We start from the raw sequence: 10,135 nt of genomic DNA, 5'->3' as shown, positions 1-10,135 counted from the left end.
ATTGGTTTATACATACAAGCAACATTGATGCCTTGTTTTTGCAGTGTGAACCCAAAACTAAATTAACAGTAATATTAAATTTTAAAGGGACTTAAAAACTATAAGGTTGATGCAAAAAAGACATAGGATGACGAGGACCACTTTAGTGACTTTTGATCCTCAATAGTTCTCTATACTAATATACACACACACACACACACACACACACACACACACATATATATATATATATATATATATATATATATATATATATATATATATATATATATACACACACACAATACATCTCATTGTTGTCCAACCCTCCAATTTCTCCATCTTCATCCCTTCACAAAATTCTCTCCCCTTCACCAATAACTTACAAAAAAAAATTTGGGAAATACAAATAATTATGGGGCCAATGACACTTCCTCCCGGATTCCGGTTCCATCCAACGGACGAGGAGCTCGTGGCCTACTATCTCGACCGGAAAATCAACGGTGGGACAATCGAGCTCGACGTCATCCCCGAGGTTGATCTCTACAAATCTGAGCCCTGGGATTTACCCGGTAAGTACTAGTAGTTCATATATTAATCAAATCAATTGATGTTAGTTTCTTGATAAATTGTGAGAAATATAAATAATTTTGATTTTACAGATAAATCATTCTTGCCGAGTAAGGACATGGAGTGGTACTTCTACGGCCCACGGGACAAGAAGTACCCGAACGGGTCACGCACAAATCGCGCGACGCGCTCGGGGTACTGGAAGGCGACCGGGAAAGACCGGACCGTGCACTCACAGAAGCGTGCGGTCGGGATGAAGAAGACATTGGTGTATTACAGAGGAAGGGCGCCACATGGCGTTAGAACTGATTGGGTAATGCACGAGTATCGCCTCACATCCTCCACGTCAACTCTCAAGGTAATTAATACGGATACGATGATAATAACACACATTTTAGATTAGATAACGCTAGACTTAATTTACATTTTAGAATTAAATTTTAGATTAAAATTTTAGTATAATGTCACATTTTGTCACACATAGATGTGAACTAGTTAATTAATTAAAGTGCATTCCTTTAATTATAGCCGTTTTCACATTTATATAGGATTCTTATGCACTATGTCGGGTGATGAAGAAAAACATAGTCTCACAAAATGAAGCAGCCGCGGAGCAAGTTTTATGGGACGAAGGCGCGACCCCGGAAACATCCCGGGATCAAAATACCTCGTCCGATCTCACACCAGCCGCGGTCGTCTCCAAAGATTCAACGGCTCAGATCGGATCAGATGAAGTGAATAGCTCCGTGATGGATCAATTCTATTGCAATGGCACTGAAAGCATATCAAATTTCAATTTTCAGGTAAATAACACTTTTAAAATAGTAGTAATAATTATTGTTGTTACGTTATACTGTTATAGATAGAAGGGTGGTCCCAGGAATGATCCCTTTGATCGATTATAAAAGAGAGAAAAAGTAGAAGAGCTATGAACTAACTCAACATATAAAAGTGGAAAATATCTCCAAAACTGATGAATCAAATCGCTTTTTTCCTTCACCATTTCCCATGACTTCTTTTGACTGACTAAAATGTCTTTCCAAATCGAAATAATATAAATAAAAAATATTTTAATTTTAATTTTTGAATCCAAATTGACATATAATAAAATGTGCAGGATTACACAGGTTTATTCTGTGAATCATGGAATCCATCGGTGGGGATGAACGATTTCCCGGAGATAGATTTTCCGACGGAGTGGAAATCGGGCGGTGAACACGTGGCGGATTCGGATAGGTTCAAGGATTGTCTCAACGGCATTGCAAATCTAGATGAGATTTATGCCTTGTGCTCTACACACGATAGTTATGCACACACTTTGTAATATTTTTAAAAATTACAGAGGTAGTAGTGATGATGACATTGGGTTAGGGTTCTTTTATCACATATATATTTTTCTTTTCTTTTTTGTTTGTTGTTTTGATTTATACTTGTAATGATCATATGGAAGAGGTAAGATAATTTTGTGGTAACATCTCAATTTCCTACTATTTTCTTGACATTTTTTTTGTTCGTTTAATTTGTTGTGGTTTAATAATTTTGCCCGAAAATTGTGTTACATTTAGGGGAAAAAAATCAGTAAGGGTTCCCTCATTACTTTTATATAGCTCGAACCCCTGATTTGTTGAATGGGAAGAAGCGTATCACCAACTAAGTCGTGATTTGTTGAATGGGAAGAAGCGTATCACCAACTAAGTCGCTCTTCGTTACAATTATTTGAGTTGAGTTTGGTAATAAAAGTAGAGTCGATGCATGTGTATGCATTATGAAAAAGGCCAAACAAGACTATTAACTATCTAGGGTTCTAAGTGGGTGGGTTTAGTTAAAGTTGGGTAATCACAAAATGGAGTATAATAAATATGGGCTCTTGTTAACACTGTAAGAGCCCATAGCGAGGCCCAAGATAGTACAAGGTCATTTGTGACTGTTTAACGATATAATTAAGAAGTTGAAGTTTGATTATAGTACTATTATTCAATTTTTGCGTTCATAAAATAATGTCCACGCTGTGCAGCTTAATTGATAAACTATTTTTTGAATTCGACTTTCACTTTAGGATATGTGAATTAATTTTCAGTACTACTGTACACGATTGAGAATCTTTTTAGCATCTCTAGGAGAATTGAATGCTATAATTTGCTGGTTATGGAAAGTCATATATGCATAAGTAATTAATTTTCGGATATACTAATAATTGAGTAATTAGGTGATACTGTATAAGAGTATTTAATTCCATTTTTTTTGTGCTAGGGATTACTGATTTGGCATTACTTGAATATTGAAAACGGAATGGAATTTTACAAATGATAGTATAGTTAATCGTCAGCCCGTTTTGCACCTAAACATCTCATTTATCTTATTCTTATTTGAGTGTATTTTCTTTTTTTTCTTACATCTTATTAACATCCTATGCTTGTTAGACCATCCACTACGGGTCTCGCCGGCGTCTCGCGTCTCGTCCCGGCGAGACGGGACGCCGGCGCGATGCGTTGCAGCCTCCATCTCGTCCCATCTCGTCCCGCGTCTCGTCCCGGCGAGCCACGAGACGGGATGTCTCGCCACGCGCCGAGGCGACGTGGAGCAACCCGGCGTCGTGCGTGACGCCCACTCGCCGGCCCGCGAGTGGGCGTCGTCACTTGTTGACGCAATAAATATTTTTTTAAAAAAAATTCGAATTTAAATAAAAAAAAATTTGTAACGGTAATAATACCGTTTTTTTGTTTTTTTTAAATAATTTTTTTGATTTTTTATTAATTTTTTTACTCTATAAATACTCCTAAACTCATCCTCATTTCACACACAACTACACATCTATTCTTCCTATCATCTAAATTTTCTCTCAAATTTTCATAAACCAACTCAAGATGTCCGGCGACGGCAACGGCAACTACGGCCGTTCCGGCTCCGGCGGGTGGGATCTCAACGCGTTCGGCGATTGGGAGACCATGATCAACACATTGGGCGGTTCCGGTTCGTCAACCCCTGAGACTCAGGGTTCGGCGACGCCGGGGGGTACCAACCACCCAATTTTGACCTTGATGCATATGTCCGTCCCTCCGCCACGCGGTATTCGCAGGGATTATCCCAGATCCGGGAGGATTTTCCCGATGGCACTGGCGGTGGAGGTGGCCGAGGCGGCACTGGCGGTGTACAACCCCAGGCGGGCGAGGACGAGGAGGAAGAAGAAGAGGATCTTGGCCGGCATCCGTACAGCAACTTCGAAACGATGGCGGTGTACAACGCCTGGATCACGGTCTCGTACGATCCCATCGTCGGGAATCAACAAACCCGGAAGTGTTTCTGGGAAAAGGTCTGCGAGGTCTACCACCAGATAAAGCCGAAAGGCTCCCGCAAGCGCAAAGTTAAAATGCTCCGCTCTCACTTTGACTGAGTCGACCGACAGATCAAAAAATTCTGCGACATCTACTCGACTGAAGAGGCGCGCTACCAAAGCGGCGCCACGGCCACCGACATTTTGATGTCCGCTTTGTGCGCCTACTACCAGGACGAGGGTCATCAATTCAGATTTGTTGATGTTTGGCAGGCCGTCAAGGACGAGGAACGGTGGGCCGGAGGTTTCCGCTCCAGCTCGGGCTCAACCTCGAAGCGCACGAAGCATACGGCGAGTGGCCAATACTCGTCTGGTGGTGCGTCTGGTGGTGACACTGATGGCATCAGCCAACCTGAGGCTGAATCCCGGGAGTTTGCGGGCACGGTCGGCGATGCTGGAGGATCCGCGCGTGGGCGCCGTCGGCCGTAAGGGACGAAGGCGGCGAAAGCGGCTAGAGCAAGGAAGGGCCGAGGCGAATCAAGCCAGCCGGCCTCGGGCTCGCGGGGAGGCTCGGACACACTTATGGTGGCGTACATGACCGCCACAATGGCGGACACTTCCCACTTCTCGTACGCCCAATTCACTGCCTGGTGGAACGGAATTGTTGCTATGGCAGCACAACTTGACCTTCCGACACCCCCTAAACCTCGACCGCCTCCAGAGGATGATTCGCCGGCGGAGTAGTTTTTTTTTTATTTTGTGTCTTTTTTATTTTGTGTGTTTATTTAGTTTGTGTGTTTTTTAATAAAGTGTGGTTTTTAATAAAGTGTGTTTGTTTAAATTAAATTGGGTAGGAAAAAAAATTCTAAATGAAATTGAATGAATAGTAATTAAGGGACGGTATAGAGACGGTTAAGAGACGGAGCGTTGCAGGTTCCGTCCCTTAGTTAAGGGATGAAGGAAAAAAGGACAGTGGGGCCCTCAAATAGTGCTCAAATAGTAGTTAAGAGACGGTTTAAGGGACGGTATAGAGACAGCGTAGTGGATGGCCTTATGCTATTTGAGATTTTGAGTGGTGGAAACATAATTTTTCCCATAAAAAAATTACTCTCCGTCCCTCTGTAGTAAAGACATTTCTTTTCGACACGAGATTTAAGAAAAAATATTTTAAATGAGTTAAGTAGAAGGCAAATAAAGTAGAAAGGTAAAAGGTAGAGAGATGAAAAGAGAGTAAAATAAGAGAAAGTAAAGTACTTTTTTGCCAAAAAGAGAAATGACTCAGCTACAGTGGGACAACCCAAAAAGAAATACGACTCAGCTACAGAGGGACGGAGGGAGTACAAAAATAATCTTGTAAGTTGCTTTGCCATAGATAATTTGTTACCAAAAATATGATTATCTAAAATTAACCCTCAATCAAAACACATTTTTGATAAAAATAACAAACACAAACTTAACTAACCAACATAAATGTGTAATTGTCTGTTCTCTTGTCTGTTTATAATTTCCTAATTTATAATTAAGGGATGACCTGCCGGTTCAAATTACAGGGATAGAACTAAATCCATACTAACAAAGTTTTTAGATGAGGACAATTATATCGAAATTTGAAAAGGTAGATAGTAAAATCTGAAGCAAGGATTTTTATTTATTAGATATTGTATTAACGTGGCCATTTTCCTCGCATTACTAATAGCACGCATCTTACTCCTACACGTACTCTCCGTCCCAATAAATATCCAACATTTATTTTTCGACACGGGATTTTATACAGTACTGTTGTTTTGCGAGTTAATAAAAAGAGAGTAAAGTAAAAGAGAAAAAAATAGAGATAGTGTTGTTTCTATTTTAGGAAACGTTCATTTTTTTGGGGACAATCTCAAAAGGAAAACGTTTCATTTCTAATGGGACATATGGAGTAAAAATTAAATAATGAATGGAAACTATCAAACTCTGCACAAGTGTGAGGCCTTGAGAGATGGGCTTCTGGTAGACAGTGGATTAGACCCTCCCCTTAGCGGGTCACTGCGTACCCTGATTTAACACTTCTCACAATACTGTCAGACCGGGATGTGGGTGCCCTTAGGGTTGGGGTTTAAACTTTTTTATGATAGGTATATGGGATGATCGTTACTCATAACATTAATCGAAAAATCAATAATTTAGATTGATAATAAATTAAAGACGCGTGTAACACAATATAATACTAAGAATTATCACAAATATAATTTGTTACTAGTATATTTTAGATTTTCTAAAGAGTAAAGGCCAAAACTGGTCCTGAACATATGTCCATTTTACGATTTTGGTCATATACTTTATCTTTTAAATTTTTGCATCCTGAACATTTCAATTCGAATCACAATTGGTCCTACACTAACGATTTCGTCAAATTTAAAACGGTTTTAACCTGATTTTGATGGTTTTAACAGTCCTATTCGGGTTAAAACCGTTTAAAAATCGGTCAAAATCTTGTTAAAACCGTTTAAAAATTGACGGAATTGTTAGTGTAGGACCAATTGTGATCCAAGTTGAAATGTTTAGGATGTAAAAATTCAAAAGATAAAGTATAAGACCAAAATTATAAAATGGTCATATGAACAGTTTTGACATTTTCTATTTTCTAAACACAGTAGATGTAATCAGAAAAGGAGTTGACGGTTAAGGTTGGCTGAAACCTCATCGGAGAAAACAACATTTTTACACATGTATTGATGTATTAGCAGGATTCATGGAAAAGTTCGAACTCCATGAAATCGAAATTCAAATTAAACAACTTTAAAATCCGAAGGATTCAATTTCCTTACAATTGTTAATTTCTGCGTTTTGCAGGTTAAATATATTTTAAATTAAAATATTTTATCTTATATGAGTATCTAACTATCTATTTAATTTATGTAAGTGCATTGCAAAATGATATAATTCAATTCTCGTCCATTGATAACAGTATTTAATATAGGTAGTCCATGTGCACCGTGCAGACTGACCAAACTCTCAAAACCTTTTTTGTAATTTTAATGTTTTTTAAACCAATAATTAATTTAGTCCAATCTAATTTATTCAAAATTACTATAGTAGTAATAAATATAAAATTTTAATGTATCCTAAATCCCTAATAAGACTAATAATATTTTCCTCCATCTCAAGCTATTTGTGCTATACTATTTCATTTCGATCTCAAGCTATTTGTGCTATACTATTTCATTTCGAACCGCGTTCCAAGCTATTTGCAAATTTTGTTTTAGGCAAAAACTATATTATGTCTCTTACTTTATTTTTGTTTTTTCTTTCTCTGTTATAATTTTATTTTCTTTTTACTTACTCCATCTTTTAAACATCAATATAGTAATTTTCATGCCCAAAACAATGGTGCAAGTAGCTTGATACCGATAACGTAGTAATTTTTTTAATAGAAATAATAAACACTCAAAAAACTAGTCTGTCCCGCGAGTGGAGACATTTTTTTTGGCACGGGATTTAAAAAAAATTGTGTCAAGTGTGTTAAGTAAAAGAAGAATAAAGTAGAAAATGAAAAATGTGGAGAGATGAAGAGTTAATAAAGCAAATGAGAGTAAAGTAAATAAGAATAAATATGTTGACTTTATGGAAATGATAGAGTACTACTCCCTCCGTCCCACTTAAGACGACACGTTTTCCTTTTTAGTTTGTCTCAAATAAGATGACACATTTTTTTTATGGTAACTTTCTCTCTCCAAATAATACACTCAATCACTTTTCTCACTCCTATTTAAATATTCATCTTTCTTTCTCTCTATTTTAATACTTACCCCCACTGTCTCTCTCCAATTAAATACATTAACTAATAACTCCTAAAATTTCACGCCGGCTATGAATTGTGTGATCTTAGCCGGGACGGAGGGAGTAATTTTTTTATTGCGGCCGTCTGACCCGGATTATTATTGTAAAATGGGATTTTATCAATCGATGTGGTCTCGAAGTGAGATCCTCAATTTCTCTCTCTTCAATCCCCAATGTTTAATTAAATAGTAAGCTCGATTAAGTTGAAAGTTCAAAAACTAACCCCAAAAATAAATATATGCAACAAAATGAAACGGTGCGGTGTTTACATTCACTTGTCACTTTATAATACTAATATTTGATCACAATAGTAAAATTAAAAAATAAACCAGAAAACAGGGCAATAAATGATTCAAATACAGTACACTCCATCACCATTAGCGGCGTCATAGCGGCGCTCCTCCTCCTCCTCCATGCTGTCACACAGCGCCCTCCCCCTCGTCTCCGGCAAGCACACCACAAACATGGCACACACCGCAATCGCCACCCCAAACACGCCGTAAGACAAAAAGGCGTTCTTCCTCCCCTCCGCCACCAGCAGCGGGCTCAGCGCCCCCCCGAACACCAGCGCCTGCCTCACCATCGACACCGCCGAGTTCCTCACTGACGTCGGAAACAGTTCAATTGTATAAATCAAGACGATGTCGAAGGCCGTGCAGGCGCAGAAAAAGGAAAGCAGCTCCAACACTATCTCCATCCCCTGCCAGCTCACCATCACGCAGCACACGCTGCATATCCCACTCATCACACACAGCCCCAACACCGCCCCCTTCCGATTCAATTTTCCAATAAATAAAAACGTAAACAGCGATGCCGGAAACTCCGATATCGCATTCAGCGTCACGCTCAGATATAAATTCACCGATAGATTCCCGAGCCCCAACGGCATTCCATAGTAGATCATCCCGATGCCAAACCCCACCACCATCATCGACACAAGCCTCTTGCACGACCATCCTTTGCTTAAAAGGATTTTCGCTGCGGAGAAAATGTCATTTTCTTCCATTGCTCTTTCCTCCCCGCACTGGCCGAAGAAGCTCTGCGTCAGGCTGCTCCGATTCGTCGGAGCAGCCATGCTCCTTAACGTCTCCGCGAATTCCTCCTTTTTCCCCTTGATAAAAAGCCACCTCGGCGACTCAGGAACTAGAAATATGAGTAAGATTGAATAGATCACGGAGGGAACGCACGTCCAGAGATACATCATCCTCCACGAGCAATCTCGAGAGAAGAAAGCGATGATCGGAAGGGAAAGAAACCCTAGCGTGAAGCAAATGAATCCGACGATCCCGATGTTTTCTCTCCATTTCTTTCCGACGAGCTCCGTGGAGAGGACGAGCGCGCACGTGCCGATGGTGGCGCGGCCGAAGCCGCTGACGAATCGCAGCGCGGTGTAGATCCAGACGCCGGAGGAGAGGGCGGTGAGGACGCCGGTGAGCGACATTAAGAGGCTGGAGTAGACGAGCATCTTTTTGCGGCCGAGGGAGGAGTCGGCGAGGGTGGCGAGGGCGAAGCCGCCGATGAGGCAGCCGAAAAAGAAGGAGTCAAGGAGGCGGCGGGGAGGCCCTTGACAAGCGAGCCGGCGCACTGGAGGGACCAGTCGGAGATGATGGAGGCGTGCGAGGGCGTGTCCCACGCCCACGCGGAGGAGGGGAGCTTGCAGATGTCGGCGCTAGCGCAGTTGTTGTTATTGGTGGTGTTGAGGCAGGTCCATTGGGGCTCGGCGTCGGTGAAGACGCTGATGAAGGTCTGCTGCGCGTCGAAGAACCATGTGAAGGAGACGAGGGAGGCTTGGAGGGTGTGCTTCCAGCCGAGGTCGCCGATGCAGTGCTCGATCATGTCGTCGAGGGAGGGGGTGCGGTGGTAATCCGGCGCCGGGGATTGCTTTTCCGGCGCCGGCGCGGGGGAGAGGAGGGGCTGGGGATCGGTCATGTTGGGAGAGTTAAGGAGAGGGTATGGGTGTGGAGAGTGGAGTCGATTCAATGGAGGTATTTATGTATGGAAGGATTCTGCTATTTTTAATTAAGTGTGTGTGTGTGTTTGGTGCTCTAATAAACAAGATATTATTAAGAGTCGATTTAAAGGTAGGATGTATCTGGTGCCACCAAACTCTATCCGATTTTGGAAAACATACACCTATATGAAGAATGATATCTATCATTACTTTCTACTAATTTATTTTTATTCATATTTTATTACAAAACTAATATAAAAAAAATTGAATATCCTACATTTAACTAATCTTTTTAACTCACCTTTCATTACATTTCTTAAAATCCATGCTAGTCAAAATGTGAGAATTAGTGACAGACGAAGAGAGTAACAAAATTCACTCAGATTTCACGATTTTGAAAACTAATACTCCATCTGTCCCTGAAAAGTATGAACTAATTAGTCCGTCCTAGAAAAATATGAACTTTCTAATTTTGGAATAGTTAAATAACATAATACCCCAACCCATCATTTTTTTACTATAATTTATACCATTATACCACACTA

General features: G+C 40.5%; 1 protein-coding gene and 1 pseudogene across 1 annotated transcript; one reads left to right on the top strand and one right to left on the bottom strand.

Annotated features, from left to right (window-relative positions):
* The first annotated feature begins 312 nt into the window (after nt 1–312).
* LOC121774068 (NAC domain-containing protein 71-like) lies at nt 313–2,021 on the top strand. Its single transcript, XM_042170984.1, has 4 exons — nt 313–551; nt 642–907; nt 1,098–1,352; nt 1,667–2,021. Exons 1-4 carry the CDS (start codon nt 395–397, stop codon nt 1,871–1,873), a joined length of 885 nt encoding a protein of 294 aa, XP_042026918.1. The 5' UTR covers nt 313–394; the 3' UTR covers nt 1,874–2,021.
* Nucleotides 2,022–7,855: 5,834 nt separating this feature from the next.
* On the bottom strand, nt 7,856–9,677 carry LOC121773614 (annotated as a pseudogene).
* Between the last annotated feature and the right edge of the window lie 458 nt (nt 9,678–10,135).

Source organism: Salvia splendens, chromosome 17 (assembly GCF_004379255.2).
Source record: "Salvia splendens isolate huo1 chromosome 17, SspV2, whole genome shotgun sequence".
NCBI classification, from domain to species: domain Eukaryota; kingdom Viridiplantae; phylum Streptophyta; class Magnoliopsida; order Lamiales; family Lamiaceae; genus Salvia; species Salvia splendens.
This window is presented reverse-complemented; position numbering and strand designations above follow the sequence as displayed.